Source organism: Delphinapterus leucas, chromosome 7, assembly GCF_059928025.1.
Source record: "Delphinapterus leucas isolate spDelLeu-1000000601 "Yukka" chromosome 7, BTC_Dleu_Yukka2, whole genome shotgun sequence".
NCBI lineage: Eukaryota > Metazoa > Chordata > Mammalia > Artiodactyla > Monodontidae > Delphinapterus > Delphinapterus leucas.
Window position 1 is genome coordinate 31,112,220 of NC_143135.1, and position 25,152 is coordinate 31,137,371.

At 36.9% G+C, this 25,152-nt stretch overlaps 1 protein-coding gene across 1 annotated transcript in view; it reads left to right on the forward strand.

Annotated features, from left to right (window-relative positions):
- SLC5A12 (solute carrier family 5 member 12) overlaps positions 1-25,152 on the forward strand; it is a 44,755-nt gene that overhangs the window by 4,667 nt on the left and 14,936 nt on the right. The window contains exons 2-9 of the mRNA XM_022583584.2: positions 2,596-2,661; positions 3,878-3,929; positions 6,353-6,420; positions 10,550-10,704; positions 10,822-10,962; positions 15,653-15,782; positions 17,183-17,271; positions 21,327-21,439. Of these exons, the coding sequence (XP_022439292.1) occupies positions 2,596-2,661; positions 3,878-3,929; positions 6,353-6,420; positions 10,550-10,704; positions 10,822-10,962; positions 15,653-15,782; positions 17,183-17,271; positions 21,327-21,439 (814 nt within the window). The remainder of the gene's footprint in view (positions 1-2,595; positions 2,662-3,877; positions 3,930-6,352; positions 6,421-10,549; positions 10,705-10,821; positions 10,963-15,652; positions 15,783-17,182; positions 17,272-21,326; positions 21,440-25,152) is intronic.

Sequence of the window (25,152 nt, forward strand, 5' to 3'; positions counted from 1 at the left end):
GTTGTCTTCAGCTTAAAAGTTTTGCACTGTTTTTTATCCTATGATAGCTGAGACTTTCAGTTTCTCTCTCAGTGACTTCCTTATTTCTTTAAAAATATTTTCCTCATACCTGGTGCCCTCAGTCACACATCCACCGGATTATTACCTGACTCACAGTATACTGAATGTGTTGTCTGAAGAAAGATGGTCTGAAAATAAGGTGGTTCTTTCCTTGGGGGAAGGATTGAGCAGTAAATTGGGAGATGTGGATTAGTGTGAAACTGAGTCACAATTCTGTCAAGAGGAGTCTTTTCTAGGGTTTCAAAGAAGGTTCCACCTTAAGCCATCAATCAACACTTACTTATGTATCATTTCTAGGAAAAGGACACATCAGTAAACTCCTGGGTTAATCAGAATGATTCTTCTTAAGTTAGGTAAGAACTACTACCAATTAGAAATTACTACCAAGAACTACCACCAGGATATTAAGTCCTCAAGTCATTTGCTACTTTTAACATTTATTTTGTTCATTCAGTACATGTTTATCATGCACTGGAAGACAAATACTAGTGCCTTCTAGAATATTTGTTCAGGAATACCTTTCTTGACCTCCAACAGTAAATCAGATCCATCTGTTTAGTGTGTTCACAGCTCCCTGTAGCTTTTCTTTTAGTACATACCATCACTGTAACTTTACTTTAGTATAAATTTGTTAATGGTCTCCTCTAATCTGTAAAATCCTTTGTGACATGAACTATATAATATTTGCTATCATCGTATAGCAGAATGCCATATAGAGGGCAAGTAATAAATATTTGTTTAATGAATGAATACATGAAAGACGAAGATAAAATGAATAAAATAAGACCCTGTTTACATGTACCAGGGAAAGTAAGTGTGGTAAGCTGAAAAATGCATCCCCCTCCCTCTAAAAATCATAATAAATGTTCTAATCCCAGGAACCTGTGACTGTTACCTTATATGGTTTAGAAAAAGAGATCTTTGTAAAGTTGAATAAATTAAGGATCTTGAGATGGAGAGATTATCCTGGTTAAACCAGGTAGGCCTTAAGTACAAACACATTTATATGAGGGAGGCAGAAGGAGATTTGACAGACAGAAGAAAAGGCAGTGTGACCAAAGAGGCAGAGATTAGAGTGATAAAACTAAAAGCTAAAGGACTGCCTGCAGCCACCAAAAACCCCAAAGAAGCAAATTCTTCCCTAAGACCTCCAGAGGGAGCAAAGCCCTGCCAACACTTTGATTTTGGCCCAGTGAAATTGATTTTGAACTCCTGGCTTCCAGAACTGTAAGAGAACACAGTTCTGTTGCGTTAAGCCACCAAATTTGTGATATTTTGTTACAGTAGCCATACGAAACAAATACAGTAAGATATGCGAATCCAACACTAAAATACAAGGCAGCAGGTGATCAAGTGTTATTACGTATGAAAGAAGTTTAATATAGTTGCCCTAAGTGCTCAGAGGAGAAAGTATGAGTAGGAATAGGAATGGCAATTGGGCTATCCTTTTGTTTATTTGTTTGTTTTTTAACATTTTTATTGGAGTATAATTGCTTTACAATGGTGTGTTAGTTTCTGCTTTATAACAAGGTGAATCAGTTGTATATATACATATGTTCCCATATCTCTTCCCTCTTGCGTCTTCCTCCCTCCCACTCTCCCTATCCCACCCCTCCAGGTGGTCACAAAGCACCGAGCTGATCTCCCTGTGCTATGCGGCTGCTTCCCACTAGCTATCTACCTTACGTTTGGTAGTGTATATATGTCCATGCCACTCTCTCACTTTGTCACAGCTTACCCTTCCCTCCCCATATCCTCAGGTCCATTCTCTAAGAATTGGTGAATTTGGAGAGAGGGAGGCTCTCTCACAATGAAAATCTGTCTACACAAAGGACAAATCTGCAGAGTACAAAGCATGCTGGTTGAATTATACATAATGATTTTATGTGGAGAATAAATCATGTGAGGGTTAGTGATGTGAGCTAAGACAGGAAGAGTGTGGATCAGACAGTAGAGGGTTTAGAATGTCAAGCCTGGGATGTGCATTTTGTTTTGTCAATGATAGAGAATCACTGGAAAGTTTGAGGAAAAGCATGACATGACCAGAGCTCTGCTTTAGGAGAATCAATGCAGCAGGTGTGTGGTTGGTGGAATGAGTGGGCAAGGCTTGGAATTAGAGAGGTCAGTTAGGGGGCTACTGCATTGATCTGGGAAAGAGGAAGGGAAGGCCTGAGCTGAATTTGGGGACAGTGGGGATATAAAAGGAAATAATGGCTTTAGCATATCCACTAGGAAGAGCCCTGGATAATGAGCCAGAAAATCTGGTTTTTATTGAAGCAATAACAATTTAAAAATAAAAAACATTTATCTTCTCTGACCATCAAGGGAAGCTTGAGCAAAAATTGAGTTTTACTATATCTTTGACTTTAAATAATCCAAATTTGTTTCCTTTTCTCCCAAGTACAGATAGCGTAAAATCATGTTATAAACTAAGCACTAAACTCAGAGAAATACCAAGAAAACAGAAAACCTTCTTAGCAGCCCTTACATAAAACTTGCTGATTCTTTGCATGTCCTTCTCTCTGTTCTTTCTAGTACTTACAACTACGATTCAACAAACCAGTTCGCTATGCAGCCACAGCCATCTATATTTTGCAGACGGTAAGGGGTAAGGGTTGCTGCAGAGGTGGATTGGGGAGTGACAAGTATGGGTTTGTTTATTTCAGGGGCAATTAACACAATTAAAAGAAAGATTCAACACTAAGAAGAAACTACTTTCTTCTAAGGATAGCACTTTCAAGACAAATGATTCTATCAAGGTATTTCCACATTTCATAGACCCCATATATCTGTACAAATAATGACAAACAAATATATATATATACATTAAACCACCAAGGGAAAAAAACCTTTTTCTTAAATTTACTTTGAACTCTTATTTAACCTGTTCATGTTGCTTTTGATATGAAATGATCTGGTAACTAATTCTGTTTTGTTTTGTTTTTTTACTAGTAAACTATGTTGAACCAGAAATACCCGTTTTGCTGAAAATCTGTTTAAGACTATACTCTCAAACCAATATTCCCACATTCCCCTTTTGGACTCCTCTCCTGGGTTCTAGGGTGCCCTCTTTCTGCTCCACACTTGCCTGTGGGACACCCTCAATGCATTTCCCGTGACTCACCAAGAACTTTCTGCTAGAAGTTAACTCCCTTCTCTTTTCTAATCAAAACTCCCACTCACTGACTGAAGGATTTAAGAACAAGAAAAGGAGGGAAACACTGCTCCTTGACCTCTCCATAGATATTTGCCTTTTAAAACCCCGCACGGATCTCTAAATGGTGAAATTTCATTTAAAATTAAATGGGACTCCATCCACTTCCATCGGTGTAGTAGCTGCAGGTCTGGGAGCTTGAAGATATACCCCCTATGAAGATCACCCATGTTGGTAGTTTTCCCTACATGGTGCCCTAATCACGGATTATTTCCATCTCCACTCTAAAATTTATATTTCAAATTGCTAAAATGTGTTTGTGTCATGGTGATATGTGTATGATGGGGTAGTGGAAGGGTGAATCAAAAACTTAACTTGAACCCTATTTTCATATCCTTCAGAAATATACCAGATCTAGCCATAAAATCTCAAAATATGCAGCCATCTTAAAAGTCCAACACTCTTCCTCCATCGCATGCTTATTATCCCTTCTGCAAATTAGTTACAATAGCCAAGGATTTCAAAACAAGAGTGCCTGGGATTGAAGTGTTTGACGAAGAAGTTTAAGGAAATGTAGCTCTAAGGTCGTAAGGAATTTTTTAGGCAGACTTACTTTCTGTGTCACTTTTCTCACTGTTCACCTGATTCTTGTCTCTCCACCAGATTCTCTACACAGGAGTGGTGGTATATGCTCCTGCTCTGGCCCTCAATCAAGGTGAGCTAGCGACACTCTTGCACTGTCCACCATTTTCATACATGCCTTGTCACCTTAAGAAATATACACACAACATCTTGTTGAGGAGACATTCCTGTGGTGAGGGTGCTTGAATTACTGTAATTGTCACAACATAAAGCTCTATAAACTGAACATTGAAAACAATGTAAATAACTAGTTACTTGATTTTATCCACATGGTTCCAAACACCCAATGTGATTATTGCTTGTTTTCTAATCACTGAAGTTATGGCAATTTTTTTTTGAAGTATGGTTGATTTACAGTATGTTTTGTTAGATTGTACATCAAAGTTATTCAGTTGTATATATATTTTTTGCAAATTATTTTCCATTATAAGTTATTACAAGATATTGAATATAGTTCCTTGTGCTATACAGTAAATCTTTGTTGTTTATCTTTTTTTTTCTATTGGAGTATAGCTGCTTTACAATATTGTGTTAGTTTCTGCTGTACAATGAAGTGAATCAGCTATAAGTATACATATATCCCCTCCCTGTTGGACCTCCCTCCCACCCTCCCCCCCCAATCCCACCCATCTAGGTCATCACAGAGCACCGAGCTGATCTCCCTGTGCTATACAGCAGGTTCCCACTAGCTGTCTATTCTGCGCATGGCAGTGTATATATGTCAATCCTAATCTCCCAATTCATTCCACCCTCCCCTTCCCCACCCCCCATGTTCACATGTCTGTTCTCTACATCTGCATCTCTATTCCTGCCTTGCAAATAGGTTCATCTGTACCATTTTTCTAGATTCCACATATATGTGTTAATATACATATTTGTTTTTCTCTTCCTGACTTACTTAACTCTGTATGACAGTCTCTAGGTCCATCCACATCTCTACAAATGACCCAATTTCATTCTTTTTTATGGCTGAGTAATATTCCAGTGTGTATATGTACCACATCTTCTTTATCCATTTGTCTGTCGTTGGATATTCAGGTTGTTTTCATGTCCTGATTATTGTAAATAGTGCAATGAACACTGGGATACTTGTGTCTTTTTTTTTTAATTTAATTTATTTATTTTTTATACAGCATGTTCTTATTAGTAATCTATTTTATACATATTAGTATATACATGTCAATCCCAATCTCCCAATTCATCCCACCACTGCCACCCCCACCCCCACTCTCCCCCCTTGGTATCCATACGTTTGTTCTCTACATCTGTGTCTCTATTTCTGCCTTGCAAACCGGTTCATCTGTACTTTTCTTCTAGATTCCAAATATATGCATTAACCGACAATATTTGTTTTTCTCTTTCTGACTTACTTCACTCTGTATGACAGTCTCTATGTCCATCCATGTCTCTAAAATGACCCAATTTCATTCCTTTTTATGGCTGAGTAATATTCCATTGTGTATGTGTACCCCATCTTCTTTAACCATTCATCTGTCTATAGGCATTTAGGTTGCTTCCATGACCTGGATATTGTAAATAGTGCTGCAATGAATATTGGGGTGCATGTGTCTGTTTGAATTATGGTTTTCTCAGGATATATGCCCAGTAGTGGGATTGCTGGGTCATATGGTAATTCTATTTTTAGTTTTTTAAGGAACCTCCATACTGTTCTCCATAGTGGTTGTATTAATTTACATTCCCACCAACAGTGCAAGACAGTTCCCCTTTCTCCACACCCTCTCCAGCATTTATTTTTGTAGATTTTTTCATGATGGCCATTCTGACCAGTGTGAGGTATGTATAGTAGTGTGTTTCAGTAATCTCATACTACTAACTTATCCCTACTCCTTCCCTTTCTCCTTTGGTAACAGTAAGTTTGACAATTTTGTATGGTACATACACAACCACTAAATAAGGTCATCTATAATATATGGTCCTTTCTCAGCAATCTCATGAAGTTGATACTCTGAATACATGAGTAAAATGTGCTTGTAGTAATTATTCTAAGATTTATACCTGACCCCTTTGAAAGAATAGAATCCTAGGGAAAAAAAGGAAAGAAGAAACAAAAGTGAAAGAAATTTAATAATAATACCTGTAATATTAGAAGTCCTCAGTATTCAATTTAATTGTGCTATGTGATTATAATGAGAAATATTTATTCATGGTCAACGTTTAGGTGGTTTCAAAGTACTCAGACTAACTTTGTTAAGAAAAACAAACAAACAAACAATTGGGGCAGAGATTGGAAGCTCTAGAATCTTAAGAGGAATAATTTGGCTTTTAGCATTACATGAAAATTATGGGCTGGGTTGAGGTATAATAATGTAATAAAATAACCTTTATCAGAGGTGAGAAAATTTAATGAGACAACTCTAATTTGATTTCCATTTGTGCACAAAGAACAGACAAAAATATTGTGACTTTTTCCTCATAAAGTTTGTTCTTTTACTTTCCTTAGAGAAACTTCTTTCAATATTTTTTCTCCTTTCATAGTGACTGGGTTTGATCTCTGGGGCTCAGTGTTTGCAACAGGAATTGTTTGCACATTCTACTGTACCCTGGTATGTATCTGGCTGTGAAAAAGTATTTAGCACTATCTCCTAATATGGGATAAGGGCTAATTTCCAACAACAGGGCATCTAAGTATAGCAGAAATTGCTATTCCACAATTAAATAGAAATATGCTGGCTTATCTATCACAGTTTCCAGAGGAAGGTGCCATTGTTTTGTTTAAAATTCTTTTCAGTACCAACCATTATTAGAATTTGGGCTCTGGGCTCATTTGAGAAAGCCACGGCTAAGAGAAGATTTAATGACAGAAGTATCTCCGTGTTCGGAGGGTAGGTGACCATATACAACTACTGAGAAAAAAAAAATGTGCTCATTAACAGTGATTATAAAACATAGGTAGCATTTATACTTCACTGTCTACTGGTTGAGGAATACAAAATGCATGAATGAATGATCAAGGATGGCTGGTATTTTGTAAAATTGAGATTCCACAACTTGTTTTTGTCTCTTATAGATGGATAAGTTTGGATTACATTTAACATTTGGTCTTACACATGGTCAGTTTTAACCAAGGAACCTGGGTGGTATTGGCAATTATATTTATATAATTGTTACAATCGGTTTAGTTCAACAAACGTTCATTGAGCACCTATTATTTGCCATGCCCTGCAATAGAAATCTTTATTCTTCTGAGTCATTGGTACCATATATGGAGGCTTTAAGTAACCAGTTAAGAATATGGCAATGGTTCCCAGATAGCTGGATTCTCCTTCCTCCTTTACAAAGAAAAATAAAGTAATTGATATATTATCATATAGCACCATCCATGTACTTTGGCCTTGTGTACATATCACTTACTCTTTTAACATATATCATGATAACATACAATTTAAAAATGCTCTTATCTCTATTTTCATACTTGCAAATCCCACCATTTCTTTGCACTACAGTTTTATCTTACTTTTTTTCCATTCCATTCTCACTACCATAATTCTATTCCAGACATACTCCTCCAACCTAAATTAAAAATAGTCTCCTATTCCTTACATGTCTGGCCGTATGTGACAGATTAGTGACTCTGAAGTAACTTCCCATAGGAGGATAAATAGATGCATTGCTTAGCAACAGTAATGGAAACCAGAAACAATGGAATAATATCTTCAAATCACTGAAGGAAAACAATTGCCAGTTATAATTGTGTATTTAGCAAAACTATCTTTCAGAAACTGACTGTCAAGAACTGAGAGAAATTACCTCTAACATATCTTCCCCTGAGAAAAACCTAGAGGAAATACTGTGGGAAGAAGGAAAATTATCCAATTTTTGTTGGAAGAAGTAATGATAAGAAAATAAAATAGTAAACATTTAGTAAGTCTAGTCAAACAATTTCCGTTGCTTAATGAAAACAACAATAATTTTATAGTATGGTATAATTTATATAGTATCTAATAATATAGTTTATAATATAATAATAATGATTACTATTATATGTAATTTTGCGATTAAGAAAAAGAATAACTTTCATTTGGACATCAATAGCATGTAAATCAGGAAGAGAGTAATTAGACTTAAAGATATTTGTGTTTTTTTTTTTTGCGGTACGCGGGCCTCTCACTGTTGTGGCCTCTCCCGTTGTGGAGCACAGGCTCTGGACGCGCAGGCTCAGCGGCCATGGCTCACGGGCCCAGCCGCTCTGCGGCATGTGGGATCTTCCCGGACCGGGGTGCGAACCCGTGTCCCCTGCGTCGGCAGGCGGACTCTCAACCACTGCGCCACCAGGGAAGCCCCTTAAAGATTTTTTTAATCCTTGAATTGCTGGGGATTAAGACATTTTAAAAATTTAGACTCTAAATGAAAAATTCATGGCAAAATTTCAAGCGGACTCATTTAAATAAAACAATCAGAGTAGAAAAAGGGAATTAAAACAAAGCAAAATAAAACTGCAATTGATTTAAGCAAGAGAAGAAAAAAATACAGAAAAAGTAGAACAAATAGAAACCAAAAAGATGTCAGAAACAAGTCTGGATACTTTAATAATCACAATATACAAAAATAAACTAAATGTACTACCTCTTAATTGATTTCAGTGTTTCCCTCCACCCTGCATGCCTCTGTTAACTTAATCTTCTTAAAACAGCCATCTCTTCACGCCACTTGACTGACCTAATTCTCTCCTTGCTTCCCATTGTTCACAGGATAAAGTGTAAACTTCTTAACCTAGTGTTGGAAATCTTTCAGTCTGTGAGTCAATCCACCCATCTAACCTCTTCTCACCACACCTTTGTTCCACCTCCTACCTCTTGCCGGAACACAAGCTTCAATGTCTCACCAAACTGATGGCTCATTTATCTAACACTTTTGCTCATAGAGCAGTTTCTTTACTCTGTTAATCCTGTGGATATGTAGCCTAGCTAAGATAACCAGTGGAAGAGATTTAAAAAAAAAAGAAAGAAAGAAAAAAAGAAAGAAGTGATTCCTGCCATCCAAGAGTTTGCAATCTAGGGAGGTAAACAGTAGAACCAAAACAACAGACTGATTAAAATACCTAAGTGACACTCAAGGCACAGTCAGGATTGTAGATGAGTGGTGTGTGGGCGTGTGTATCTCTTGCTGTATGAAGGAGTCATAGAATCAGAGAAGTTTTCATGGTAGCTTATAGTTACCTTAATCTGCCTTTTGAAGCACATTTGTTAAAGTGGTGATGAAGTGGTTTGTTCTCTTGCCCCAGGTCTAGCTCAAGTTCAAGTTTATGCATATAAACCATGCCAAGTAGCCTCTGAAAACTGAGGTCTTTGATATTTGGTCTTCATATCACTAAAATATGATATTGTGATTTGGGTTTAGAAGTCTTAATGTCTTTAAAGAAAATCAAAATACCACTCTTGGAAGGTGGAAGTAAGAGATTGAATATTTCTCAAATTGGAAATAGAACAGAATATAGAAATACAATGCATGTGGAAGGGACTTTTATGTCTATTTTTAAATTGCATTTTAACTTTACACGAGAAATGATGAGACAAATCCAGTGTCTTCTTTCTTCTCAAGATAAAGATGACGCCTGTCATCTTTTCACAGAAGTTCTTGACACTCTGGGGGAGTAACCGGGGGTAATTCTATTTTTCAACGTTAAAAATACCACATCCTTTCATTCACATAGTGCTTATTCATTTTCAAAGTACTTTTAAAATATATCACTTCATTTAATCTTTCCTAATTTGCTCATGGCACCTTTGCCATGTTCCTAAGAGATTCTCCAGCAGCCTCTTTCTTTCCTCCTTTCTTCTTGCCCACATAGTCCCAACTAGAATTGTACATTGGAATCACCTGGGGAGCTGTAAAAACACTTAGAACTGGGTCGCAGCCCAGACCTCAATTTATTCAGAATTCCTGGGGATGGGGCTCAGTCATTGGTTTTTTTGTTTGTTTGTTTCCAAATTCCCCAAGTGACTCTAAAAAGGATCCAGGTTTGATAACCACTGCTCTAACCTATTGCTGAATCACTGTCTCCTGAGGTCTACTGTTAGATTCACCCTCCTGACACTCTGGTTTGCTCACCTCATTATTTGACCATCCTTTAGCTCTTAAAACACCTTTCTCCATGAGTGTCTGGAATCTATCATTCCTTCCTAGTTCTTTTCTTCTTTTTCAGTAGCCTACCATCTCAGTTTCCGCAAATTTATTCACTGCACTAACTTTACAAAAAATAAAATCTCAAATTGTACAAGCAAGACCCAGGTGATCATCCTCAATAAACCTGGCACATAAAAGGTGCTCAGTGATGAAAGAAAGAAAGAAAGGGAGGGAGGAGGCAGGAAGGAAGGAAGGAAGGAAGGAAGGAAGGAAGGAAGGAAGAAAGAAAGAAAAGAAAGAAAGAAAGAAGGAAAGAAAGAAGGAAGAAAGAAGGAAAGAAAGAAAGAAAGAAGGAAATAGAGAAAGAAAGAGGGAGAGAGAAAGAAAGAGAGGGGGATGGAGGGAGGGAGGGAGGAAATAAGGAAGGGAGGAAGGGAGGGAGGGAGAGAGAAAGAGAGAGAGATTGAGAAAAAGGGAGGGAGGGAGGGAGAGAAGGGGGAAGAAAGGGAGAAAAGGGAGAAAGAAAGATGCATTAGCAGAGAGGTTGTGCAGAAATGGAAGAGTTGAGACTTCATTTTTAAGAACTCACATCCATTCTCTTCATTTCAGGGAGGACTAAAAGCAGTGGTGTGGACCGATGCATTTCAGATGGTTGTCATGACTGTGGGCTTCTTAACAGTTCTCATTCAAGGATCAGCCGATGCTGGTGGATTACACAATGTATTAGAGCAATCAGCAAATGGATCTCGACTAAATATATTTGAGTATGTCCAATGCTACTTTTTCTTTTGTAAAGATTTAGCCATATGACCTCATCACCTAAAATAATATTTGGGCATCAAAGGAATGTATTTGTTCACTCACTTCTCTCTGCCTCATAGCTTTGATGTAGATCCTCTCAGGAGGCACACTTTTTGGACAATCTCAGTGGGAGGAACTTTTACATGGCTTGGAATCTATGGAGTTAATCAGTCGACCATCCAGCGATGCATCTCTTGCAAAACAGAAAAACATGCCAAGCTGTGAGTTATTAATGAACATTTCAATGTTTTTTCTCTGCGCTTTATATGCTTCAAATGTGTTTGTGTGTGTGCGTAAAAGAGAGAAGGAAACAAAGATTCATTTAACCCTTTCAACAATTTTTTGAGGCAGGCATTACTATTCCCTTCTCCACAAGGAAGTGGCAGTGCTGGGATTTGAACTTAGATCTTTCTGTCTGCCTTTGCTCACCATCATTTGCTGCTTTCATTTACTGAGAAATTACTGGGTTAAATTAGGTGCTGTGGGAAGCAATGCAGAAAGAAGGAGCACATATTTCTTACTTACAGTTTCTGTGATGAGATGGCCCTCATCACTATTTCCATCCAGCATGTGGTCTCTTCAATTACTATTTTTATTTAGATGGATGTATGGTAAAAGTTTCCAAGGAGACGTTAAAAGAAGAAAACCCAAGGTAATGAAGCAAGTCGTAACAGAGCTTCAGCTGCTCTAACTCCTGCCCGGATAACCAGTCACCAGTTTTACCAGGTCTGCTTACTCTGAAGGACTCCACAGAGTTGCAACTTAAGGCTTTTTAAAACCAAGCAATTCATCCCACCTTCTAGAATGGAGACCAAAGGAAGTTATGCACTTTTATTATTTTTTTGTAAGACTGGCAGAAATAAGCTAGAATTTCATTGAAAATGGGCATTTCATCCTCATTGCTGCTACCCAAGGTTCCAACCTCTGCAGACTTGTCAGAATGCCGTTAACTTTTCTTGGAGTGAGAAACAGCCATTATGAATATTTCCACAACTGATCATAAAATACTTTCAATGCATAGTTTCTTATTCAGACAGAATAATGGATATGGATATGGTTCAACATTTTGTAACTTGAATTTCAAAAGGGAATATATTACTTACATAGTTAACATACCCTCAGAAGGAAGAAGTGAAAACATTATCCACTGTTCTATCAGTTCACTGGTAACATATTCATATCCTATTACAATAAATAATATTAAACTCTCTACACATGTGATCATCACTTTCACAAATAGTTGAATTACTAAAAATGTATTTAGGATCAAATATAATTTTATCTTAAAATTCACTTAAAATTAGAATTCATTTAAAATTCTGCATTAAAATAAATTAGAGTTGACGATATCTGATAAGGGAAGAATCATTAGGTGAAATAAATAATAATTCTCTGTTAAATCAAGGGGTTTTTTAAAATATTATGTGCTTGTGTTATACTGTTTATTCTTGTGAGCATACCTAATTCCTCCCTATTATTATAATAGTACCTAAAAGTTAGGAAATGTATTTTTTTCATCATTTTTTCAAGAGGCCAATAATAGTACTTTGTGCTTATTAAGTATTGATTACTTATTGAACAAAGTAATGCTTCAAGAAGGTCATGCTTGAATGTGTAAGCACATAAATGGACACATATATACATAAGAATTTATGTGTGTGTGTGCATGTGTAGGGGTGTATATATGTATATTCCGGCATGTGTACTTGTGCTTGTGTATCTTTAGATCTTGTTTAGTGGATTGGTTTAAACTAAGCCACCCATTCATAATAGTTTCTTGGAATTTGTTACATTAGTATTTGATGGGTATGAAAACTGTCAGAAAAGGAGAGATACTCACAAAAGAAAAAATATATATAATTTCCTAAGCATTTAGGACTGCCATTCCTGGTTCCACCCATCCCCACTCCCATGGAAGGACCAGAGCTATGATGGGAATTTTGTTAGAATAAGGAAAGATGAAAAAATAAAAACTGTCTTTAGAAAAGACTTCCCTGTAAGAATCTTAGTTGATTTAGTTGATACAATTCAGGAGCGAGAAATCAGTCCAAATGGTCAGTATGGTTGAAGTGCACACAGCTGGAGGGGAGATCGCTATAGTGGGGATCCAGTGGGACCTCTCATTTGTCACGCAACTGGAGCCTCAAGGACACTTCCAGGGCAACTGGGGTCCACTCAGAGCCAGCTGCCAACAGACTCTTATCTAGGAGATTCTATAGAATGTTGATTACGTGCATCACTTCTGCTCAATTATCTGAGAGCCTGATGTAATTAGGACATTCCATCAGGGTTTAGAAAAATCTCTGCATCATAGGTAGGTGAAAATACACCCATAAAGTTCATACTGAATGTGGCCGTAGGTTAAAACCAGAAGTGACCCATTATAGATGCATTTAATTGCATGGCCAGAATGGTGATTACTCACTAAAGACAGCTTCATCTTAAGCCAGATCTTCTTCAAACTTAGGAATAGTATCACTTACCAAATCATTTTAGACGTGCTCCCTGGAAGCTGCTTTGGACGCTTTTGTTTCTAGACTTCAGTTTACATTTCAGGACTGCAGGTAGAAGATGATGCTCTGACGGCAGGAGAAGCTGGTGCAGGTTACCATATCCCTTCCCATCACCGTCTCATGTCCCAGCTAAGATGAGCACATCCACACCCAGTCACTTATGTTCTATTCTCTTTGCCTTTGTTTATTTTCTTTATATCTTTTATTGCATCTAAAATCACCTTGTTTATTTATTTCATTTTGGTGATTATTACTTGCCTCTAATCCCAGAATATCATCTTCATGAAGGTGGGCTCTGGGTTGCTCACTGCTATGTCCTCAGTACCTGGAAGAACCTGGTACATAGTGATGCTTCATAAATATTTTCCGAATGAATCGATGAAGTGGCTTAAGTTGCAAACAGGAGAATTAGCCATGTAGAGAATTAAAGTCTATCTCTAAAGAAAAAAATAAGTTCAAATACAAGGGCTTTAACATTCTATTATACAATTTTGCCACTGATTTCTCATTTCCCATAGTTGACTGGTGAGTTTTTAAAATTGTTTTGAATAATGGCTATATAACCTATATGTGGCTGTATAACCTCTATATATTTTTATGGAGTATAACTCATTCAATCTTCATATTAGTCCTATAATAAGAAGTAAGGCAGGTATGTTAACACTCTTTTTACGAAGGATTTAACTGGCTCAGAGTCTTAGTGACTTGTCTGAAGTCACACAGTTGTTAAGGATAAAGTCTTCTGACTCCAGGTCCGATGCTTTTTCAAAAAAGAAATGATGTAAAGAGTATAACCACATTGTAAAGAATTTCTATCTTTCTTTTATTCATTTAATCATTTTTAACAAAAATAAAATAATTTATGTCTGCTATGTGCAAGCACCATTGTGTGCTCTGGGGACATAGCCCTGTGTGTGTTCAAGTGGGGTAAACAGATAATAAACAAATAAATGTATTATACAATTTCAGATAAGGATAAATGCTATAAAGATGTAAAGCCATATAAGGAGTAGAATCTAATGAGAGAGCAGGGAGTGACCTTTCAGGTAAAGAGGCCTATCCAGGATATGGCCTGAGATAAGTTTGAATAGAATTTGTCTAAATGGCAGAAGTAAGAGTACAGCAAATTCAGTTTGCAGACATTGACCATTTCATGTATCAAATGCATTCCCCAAAGGCTACGTCTAAATCAACCTTTTTCAAACAAAAGCAAACAAACAGCTAAAACTCAAAGATAAATATGGTTGGAATAATCCCAAGGAAGGAATTTCAGAAATAATACCCTTTCCTAATGTAAATAATGTAAAATAAAAATTTCCAGATGGGTTGATTATTTAATATATTTGCTTCATAAAAGAATACTTTGATTTAAGGGTTTTCTGAAAGTCAGGTACACCTGTACAGCAGGGCTTTTAGGGGGCTTTGAAATGAATATGTGTCCTTACATTTGAATGTGAGTGCATCTGAATCCCTTCAAACAATGGCTGGACATGGTTTGAATGAAATGAAACATTCCCAGGAAATGCCTCCTGTTGCTCTTTGGGCCCCCTGCCCCTGAAACTCTCTCCAGAGCAAGATTGTTTGTTCTCTCACTGATCCAGTGTGAGGCCAGCCGACTTTCAAGTCTTCCCCGAGATTTAGAAGATGTGTAATATTTTGACTTTCAAAGAACAGTATGAATACAAAATAACCATAGGATACTACAAATGCACTCAAACTGAAGTTAAACAGAATGTTATAGAATAAAAAGAGTTGTTGTAGAATAAAAAGAATTGCTCCAAAGAATGTGGGGAAAATGACTTTAGGTTTTTCATACCTTCTATTGCCTTTTAAAAAACTGAACTTTAAACTTCATCTGATTTAACCTCCAAAGCGAATATTTCCAAAAGGTGTCTACTTCTACATTTATCTCATCATTCCTCTGGAATAAAAGATGTTAAAATGAAAGTTGGCTTTTTGACAGTTTCATGAATTGAGTGGGGGGAAATTACTTGAAGTTATATAATATGAGTGATTGATACATGAAATTTCATCCAAGGAAATAGACCTCACACTACACATTGCAACTTTGCAGAAAAGCTATTTCAAAAGCAAACCCATCAAAAATCCACCTTGTTCAAATTTCATAATCAGTCTAAAACTGTAACATGCCCAAACAAAAGAAATGCAAAAGTATAAAAAGTAATGATTTTTAAAAATTGAAGTATAATCGACTTGTATTAGTTTCAGGTATATAACTTAGTGACTTGATATCAAAATATATACATTCTTGAAGGCTATAGAATTTTATTTTATAGCAAAAAGGCCCCCCAGATTTTACCTTGAGTCTTTGGTAATGCCCTGACCACACTGTAATATGACATAGAGTCTACCAGTAGATCCATGTGTTATTTTCTAGAGCCTTGTATTTCAACTTGTTGGGCCTCTGGGTCATTCTGGCATGTGCTGTCTCCTCTGGCTTAATCATGTACTCCCACTTCAAAGACTGTGATCCCTGGACTTCTGGTATCATCTCAGCACCAGACCAGGTATGTGCTCCCTTGGGGCCAGTGGGGAACAGCTGAAATGAGTGTGTTTCTGGCCATCGATGCTGAGCCTTTCTCTTTTTCGACCTGGACCTCTAGGTATTTCCCAAACCCCAAAGACTTGATTTATTTCCTCTCCTCTTGGATGATATTATCACAGATCAGGTTCTAATACTGGGGAGTGAACATGTAAAAAGAAGGTATCTTACCTTGTCCTTGAAGGCAAGGACTGGGGCCAGGGCAGGGCTGGGGAGAGTGGAAGAGGACTTGAACCTATAGCTTTGGTTTTCAATGCCACCATTCAATTCTTTTTTTCTATCCATCACAACGTTGGTTAATGATGCTTTAATCTCAGATTGAACAAAATGACCCTTATTTCTATAATGCTTCTGCTCATGTCTTCTCATTATGGCTTAAACAATATCACCCCAATATATTACAGTAAGCATGCTTTTTTAAATTAATTTTTATTGGAGTACAGTTGATTTACAATGCTGTGTTAGTTTCAGCTGTACAGCAAAGTGAATCAGTTATACATATACATATATCCACTCTTTTTTAGATTCTATTCCAATATAGGTCATTACAGAGTATTGAGTTCCCTGTGCTATACAGTAGGTTCCTATTAGTTATCTATTTTATACATAATAGTGTGTATATGTCAGCCCAAATCTCCCAATTTATCCCTCCTCCTCCTTTCCCCCTGGTGATCATAAGTTTGTTTTCTACATCTGTGACTCTACTTCTGTTTTGTAAATAGGTTCATTTGTACCATTATTTTAAGATTCCACATATAAGTGGCATCATATTATATTTGTCTTTCTCTGTCTGATTTATTTTACTCAGTATGACGATCTCTTGGTCCATCCTTAAAAACTCCATTCACAGAGAATATTCTCAGGAGGAGCTATCGTCTCTATCCTCTCCCCCTACATATACAACTGTCCCACTGTGTCCAGTGGCTGCTCCTCTCCCACAAATCTGGCTCCAGAGTAGAACCATAATACCTAGACTCCCTGAAGACCTGTTTTCAGCGTTTGTTTTTAGGATTTAGTTTCTAACATTAAGGGTAAACAGGCAAGACAATAGCACACATTGCAAACGTAAAAAAAGTTAAAAGTTCCTGAATATTCTAAAGTTCATCCAACATTTTCCTTATATGACTGCCCCTTTCCTATCCCTTCCCCTCCTCTACAGCTGCACCTCAGGTCCATGGAATTGGATTGACCATAACCTCATTTGTTAGCATTTAACAACGATAGTCCAGGCAAATTCCTTTATTGCTCCTTTATTTTTTTCTTTTGTTTTCCCACCTCCTTTTGCTGAAAAGCTACAATACGGTCCCACATTTCAGACACCACTGATGAGATCACTAACCCCATCTTGTTTTGCCTCCTCTTCAGCTGATGCCATACTTCGTCATGGAGTTATTTGCCACAATGCCAGGACTCCCAGGACTTTTTGTGGCTTGTGCCTTCAGTGGAACTCTGAGGTTAGTGTCTTGACTACACTTGGCAATAACGTTCTGATGATGAGGATGGTGAGGATGGTGATAGCAAGGCAACCAGGATGACAAAGGTAATGGTGGTCGTCATTGTCAGTATTACTGAGTATTCACTGTGTGTCAGCTGCCCTGCTGGATGCCTTACATGCATTTGCTCATTCGTTGTCACACATTATATGAGGCCGAAACCACTCGTTATCATCAGCTTACAAATAAGGAAACTAAGATTTAGCAAGGTAGATAACTTACCCATGGTGAGACAGTAAACTACAGAGGTGATATGTAAGCCTAGGTCCACCTTTGCACTAGATCTCTCTGTTTATTTTCTCAACCTTGTCTGATGCCAAGTACCCCCCTGGTTTCGCATCACATGCACACAAGGCAGCTCTCTCTGCTGGCATTTCTCATTCAGCTGCAGTACATTCTTACAGATCTATCCTTTGCAATCCATTCTCTCCATCTTCAATAACACACTCAGGCACATCCATATCCAAAATGTAAGAACATCCATATCCAAAATGTAGACATTATTCTAAGTACAAAATTTTTCACACATTTATTCTAACAAATATTTTAGAAGGTTTATATTATGCCAGGCACAGCTGGTGACAGTGGGGATACTTCAGGGAACAAGACTAGCATAAGTATTGCCCTGATATAGAGTTTTCATTCTAGCAGACATGGTATTTTTGAGTATGTTGCACTTCTATTTCATATTAATCAATCCTTTTACATTATGGTTTCTGGGTTCATATCGTTATTATGAAGGCTTCTCCATTCCATGTTTATAAATAATCATCCAGATATCATTCTAGTCTATGGCCTTATTAAATGTTAAAATTATTAAGTCATCTAGACTATACATGGAGTATAAGAACTGAAGTGGAGTTCCTGACTTATTTTCCTTCTACGTTAGTAGACAGTTGTCCCATTATTTTTTAGTAAAAAGCCACATTTTTACCACTGACTTGAAATGCTACCTTTATCACATCTTACATTCTTTTATATATTTGGAACTTTTCCTGGATTTTCTTTTATATTCCTTTGATCTATTTGTGTACAGTTATGACAATACTAATAATTTTAGTGACTAAGCTTTAAAGTTTGATTTAAAATATGTTAGGTTAGTATTTATTCATTATATTTCTTTTACAGAATTTCCCTTGATATCAGATTTTTCCTAATTATTTTCAGTTAATTCTATAGAACTTGGGTGTACTCAAATCATAATACCGGCAAATACTTTTGAGTTGTCTTCTTTTCTAATAGTTACACTTCTATGTTCACTGTTATGTAATTATGCTTTGAGAACAATGATAAAAAATTGAGGGATTACAGAAATCCTTGTTTTGTTACGCACTTTATCTTTTTATTTTATTTTTAAATATATTTATTTATTTTTGGCTGTGTTGGGTCTTTGTTGCTGCGTGCGGGCTTTCTCTAGTTGCGGCAAGCAGGGGCTACTCTTCCTTGCAGTGCGTGGCCTTCTCACTGCAGTGGCTTCTCTTGTTGTGGGGCATGGGCTCTAGGCTCACGGGCTTCAGTAATTGTGGCAGGTGGGCTCAGTAGTTGTGGCTCGCAGGCTCTAGAGCGCAGGCTAAGTAGTTGTGGCGCACAGGCTTCGTTGCTCCAAGGCATGTGGGATCTTCCCAGACCAGGGCTCGAACCCATGTCCCCTGCATTGGCAGCCAGGATTCTTAACCACTGCACCACCAGGGAAGTGCCTGTTATCCACTTTAAAGGGAATTGTTCTTGGATTTTACCATTAAATATGATTTCAGGTTTTGGTTTAAACTATATTATTTATTTACATTTTTAAATATTTATATAAAACTAATAAAATCATAAAAAAGAACAAAAATGCATATATTTATTCTACTTTAAGAAATATTTTTATCAGGGAGAAATATTGAATTTTGGTAAACTATTGGCATTTTTGAAATGAGTGTTTTTTGCTTTTTTAGCTTTTGGCATATTAATATTAATATGTTGACATTTCAAAAATAACAACATCTCTTAATTCATATAATGACTTTAAATTGCTTATGGTATAATTTTAATTTAGTGTTCTGTTGAATTATTTTTACTAATACTCTTTGTAGGATTTTGCATCAGTAATATAAAATCATATTGTCCTGTGGTGTTGGTATTAGTATCTCAAGGAAACTAAGGACAGAAATGATGAACACCAGAGGATCAAACACAAGTAGAATGACACGCTAGCTTTCATTTTGTCCCTCCCTACAGAGCTTTATTTATTTTTCTTAAAGCTGACTCCAGAATGGAGAAATATAGCTGTCAACAGATTAATTCCTCCATAAGAGAATGGTTGATTCTTTTGATCTCAAGTTCTAAAATTCCAAGAAAGAGACACTGGACAGTACATATTATAGAGAGATTACTATTACTATAACATTAAGGAGGGTGTTGGGTTAGGGAAAGGGAAAGACAAGAGTGGGGGGTAGAGTAAACAGATGGTGGTTGAGAGATAGGAAAAAAAAAAAAAAACGATTTTCACCATCTTGTAACAGTTTTAGAATCTGATAAATTGACATATAGATAATACGTCTGACCTCAAAAGCAACCCAGCAAAGGTTCTACAAATCTGCTCCCTCTGGGCCAAAATCAGCTTTTTGTTCCCTCCCTCCCAATGGATTCAAGGGTTAACCCTAGTATTCGAAACTTTCAAATGATGGATTTTGAGCCATATATGTTGGGAGCATGGAAGTTTATTTTATTTGATCATCTCCTTTCCTTATTTGACTTGCATGGATCTACAGATAGAAGAGGAGTCTTATAGGGAACATCTATTCTACTAGCTAAAATATTCCCAGCCTAGGTGAGGAATTTAATAAGCTTTCATGCTATTCTGCAAAGAAAACTCCAACTTCTTGGGTTTTCTGTCCACTAAGCGAGTTTTAGGGCTATAAGACTGAACTCTGGAAAGTCAGAGAGAGAATATCAGAGCTTTTATGTGCTTTTGGTCTTTGCCTGCTTCCTAGTCTTATCTTTGCCCCTTTCTCCCTTATTAATTGCATGCTAGTCACACTGGGGCTTCCTGTTGTTGAATGAAACAAGTTTTCCACCTGTAGGCATTTACTTGTAATTTTCCCTTTGTTCTAAAACATCTTTTTCTGAATTTGCATGGGTCCTTTCAGTACCTATCTTTTTTTTTTTTTTGCGCTACGCGGGCCTCTCACTGTTGTGGCCTCTTTTGTTGCGGAGCACAGGCTCCAGACGCACAGGCTCAGCGGCCATGGCTCACGGGCCCAGCCGCTCCGTGGCATGTGGGATCCTCCCGGACCAGGGCACGAACCCACGTCCCCCGCATCGGCAGGCGGACTCCCAACCACTGCGCCACCAGGGAAGCCCTTCAGTACCTATCTTAACCATCACTTCCTCAGGGAAGAATATCCTAACTTCATATAGGTTTAGGCCTCTGAAAGACATGAATTCATAGCTCTTTGTTATTTTTCTTCATAACAATTGTATAATTGGTTGTTAAATGTCTATGCCACCAAGTAGAGTGTAAGCTCTATGTCTTTCTGGTTCACCATTGTATGCCTAGTACTCAGAATGAACAGATGCATAAATGGTATGAATGAATGAGTGAATGAATGAATGAATGGCATATTGTACTGATTCCTGGATTAGGATAGTCAGTACTTTCTGCCTCAAGTTTAACCTTCACACAGACACACACGCACGCAGACACACACACACACACACACACACACAAAATCTCTCTGCTACTGCATGCTAACTCATTTAATGTCTTGTTAGGGGAATCAGTGAGAGTTCCAGCATGGAAGCCTAGCTTCTTCACTGGAGTTAGAGGAAGACATCAAAGAGCATTAAGCACAGAAGCAGCTTTGAAGAGGGAGTAGACAGGTCATGTAGTTCCCCTGAAGTTCCAGAATAAGGACATATGTCTGTCTCTGTTTTTTTCTAGAGCCCTGCCTTGTCTATTTGCCCTGGACACCAGGGCAGGCCGGTCAGCTTTATTTACCTTGGACTATGTTCTCATTTTTCTCTCCCTGTAGCACCGTGGCTGCCAGCATCAATGCCTTAGCGACAGTGACGTTTGAGGATTTTGTCAAGAGCTGTTTTCCCCATCTCTCCGACAAGCTGAGCACCTGGATCAGTAAAGGCTTATGTAGGTACAGCCGGTGGATCTTCTATTCCATATCATGAAATGAACGTGTGGTACGTGTCAAATCCTGCACACGCTATTCAGGGCACTCTGACAGGCACAAGTGCATGTGAAGATACATGAGGAATCTCACATGTCAATTCTTACACTTCTGGAGATACCAGGAGGGCACTAGGAAAGAATGACCAGTTATCTTAGCTTTTACCAACCTTACATTCGACATTCTTCTGTGTTCATCCTACACCCTAGATTCATCACAACAATACCTCTTGATTATGCCATGTATTGATCCTGTTTAGTCTCTCCACAGAGGAGGATGCTCTGCTCACTATCACCAGTCATCTTGTCTAATAAAGCCAAATTCTCTTCTAAAGAGTCCTTTGTTACCAAATATTCTTCATTGGTTTTTAATAGTTTTAGTAGTAATAATATGCAATATAAAAGTATTTTATCTATAAGGATATGTTTAATATTATACTTATTTTCATTAAATTATTTATCAATTGCAGAACTAATACCATCTTGTTTTATACTATAGCTTTTCAGTGTCTTATTTAAAATATCTGGTAGAGCAGCTCTTGTCACTTTTAGGTAGAAATTTTAAATGTTGTGACTGTTTTTTTTCTCTTTTTGCAAAAACAAATTTTGGTCTGTTCATGTTTGTTTATTCTTTCAGGTTAAGTTTAAAATAATTCACTGCATGTTATCTAGTTGCACACACACACACCCATCTCAACGGAACTGCACTAAACTGAAAAACGAATTTGGAAATAATTAACATCTTTATAAGCTTTCCATCTAGCAATAGCATTTTGCATTTAACACCATATTTTCTCTCTTAGATATTAATTATCCTCATGTCTTCATTCTTCTGCTTCTCCCCCTCCTCCCTTTTCCTCTCCTCCTCCTTTTACTTCTTTCATCGATATTATGAATGGAATGTTTTCCCCATAATATCTTCTAAACTGTTTACTATCAACGTGGAAATGCTATAGCTTTTTGTTTTTGTTTGTTTTGTAAAGCACATATCTGGCCATTGGCACAACTCTTGTTGATTCTTAAAATTTTAATTGATTTTCTAATAAGTGTGGTTATTGCCTACAAATATTGATAGTTTTATCGTACCCTTATCCTTAAATGCTCCCCTAATTTGGGGTTTGTGTTCTCCACATTCTTCATTATTTCTCTTATTTTCATAGCTTTGTCCTTTTCCTCTGCATGCTTGAAGGGCTCAGGTTTTTTTCTCAATGTTACTTTAAGTTCTCCACAAAGTAATTTTCTTAATAATAATGATTTGAATTCTGCTGTTGTGTTTTGTTCCTCACATTTTACTATAAAAATTCAATCATACAGAAAAGTTTAAAGACATTTACCATGATCCCCTGTATATATACCACCAAGATTCTCCATTAATGTTTTATTAAACTTGCTTTTTCACATATCTATCTAGCTCTCTAACCATCCATTAATGCATCATATATTTGATACACTTAAAAATAAATTGCAGACATCAGTACACTTTCCCCTAATTATCTTAGCATATTATTAACTAGAATTCAATAACTGGTTAAGTTTTTTAAATGTAAAATCTACCCACAATGAATTGGACAAATGTTAAGTATACATTTGCTGAGTTTTGAAAACTGTGTACACCTGTGTAACTCAATCACTAAAGATAGAAAATATTATTATGACCCTGGAAAGTTCTCTTGGTTATTCTGGTAATTCCTACTCCCAGTTCCCTCTAAGGGCAGCTACTATTCTGGTATTTTTCATCATAGATCAGTTTTACCTCTTCTAGAATTTCATATAAATTGAATCACACAGTACCACTCTTTTTTGTAAGGACTCCTTTCACTCAGCATAATATTGTTGAGATACATCCATGGTTTTTTTTGTATCAGTAGTTTATCCCTTTTTATGGCTGAGTAGTATGGCATTGTATGGATTTACCTTTTTTTTTTTTAACTTCTACTTCTATTGATGGACCTAGGTTGTTTCAGTTTGAGTTTTTTATGAATAAAGCTGCTACGAATATTCTTGCACAGATCTTTTTTGTGAACATGTTTTCATTTCTCTTTGGTAAATACCTAGGTGAGGAAGTGCTTGGTCAACTATTATAATTTTTAGTTTCCTTATAGTTCTTCCTTATCACCCCTGGATTCATCTTCATCTAAACTTATGGGTGTTGCACCCTACCTTGTTGTGTTTTCATATCATTTGCTTCCTCTTGAACTGCACTTGTTGCGTCATTGGATCTATGTGTTTTGCATCATATTGAAATTGCCAGTTTCTAAATACTTTTTTTTCTGGTTCTTAAGTATTTCCAGAAAACATATTCTGTATTTGAGTTTTCAGGTTAATTATTCATTTCCTTGTTTAGTAACATTTTGGCATGGATCCCATATTTCTTTTTTTCTTTTTCCTTATGCTTGAACAAGGAGAAATTGGTGCTGACCGAATGTTTGTTAACTGGGTAGTTGAATTGCCTTAATTTTTTCACTATCTTGCATAATGAGTTACAGCTAATAGCAGGTGGATTGGCATCACTCCTGGTGCAATTCCCAATTTCTAGCAGTTATTCATGAATATGCTGGGTAGAAATTTCTCTTACGCCCATGGTTTATTGTCTGATCCTCCGAGCTGATGTAGCACTTGGAAAATCCATAGTATTTGCTGCAACTGTGGTGCTTTCTCTACTCCACCCCACCCCCGCCACATTTACTGCTTTGTCTGTGGATCTGTACACTCCAGGTCTCCATGGAACCCCACCAATTTCCCCTAAACTTGCTGCCTTGCAGGTTGCTATTGATTGCAATCTGGTGGAAGTGTAAAGATATGGGGGAGAGGGGGACTGAATCAATCCTCTAGTCAGCACAAAAAAGTAGAACCCTTGGATTGAGGGGTGGTTGCCTAGAATCCCATTTGAAACAGATAACTGTTGGCCCAGCAAGAGGGTAATCAGTAGCAGAGAAAAGACACTTTTGTTATTTTCTTCAGGCAGGTGGAGTTCTGCTTATTCATTAAACAGTATGAGGGCAAACATTGTTTCTAATCTATCATCTTTAAATATAATGGGAACAATTTTAGAATTCTGAAAGTTGTTTATTGATCAAATTTGGATTTTAGTGTGGTGTGAGTTTCCTTATTTTTCTGTGTTTTATTGAGAAGTTGGAAAATATAGCATTAAAATTCGCTATCCTGATTTCATCTTAAAAGTGAATTCCTGATAATAAATTTTAGATATCGTGTACTAAATCTGAAATGATAATTATGATGATAATAATAATGATAATAATAATAATGGCAAGCACATAGTACTTGCTATGCAACAGGCACTGTTGGATAAATTAATTTATTTGTGTGTAGTCCCTTCCTAAAATGTGAGATCTCTGGGGCAGTGGCATTTATAGCACTGGCATTTAGTAAAGTGCTTGACATATGGTCAGTACTCAATAAAATTGCATTAATGGTGACATTGGGAACTCAGCCAAATATTTAGCTGAGAGAGAATTTCAAACAGAATGAGAAAAATCATTTTCTCTATTTCTGTCACTGTGTGTCTGTCTAAATCCATTTCCAGCACCTTGTCTCTCTCATTTAGTCTATGGATTGTAATGGGAATGACTTTTAAGATAGTCTTTAAACAAAGATGTATAAAAACAATTATTTTTAAAAAGATGGTTTGAAAGAAGACATCACCTTTAAAAGAATAC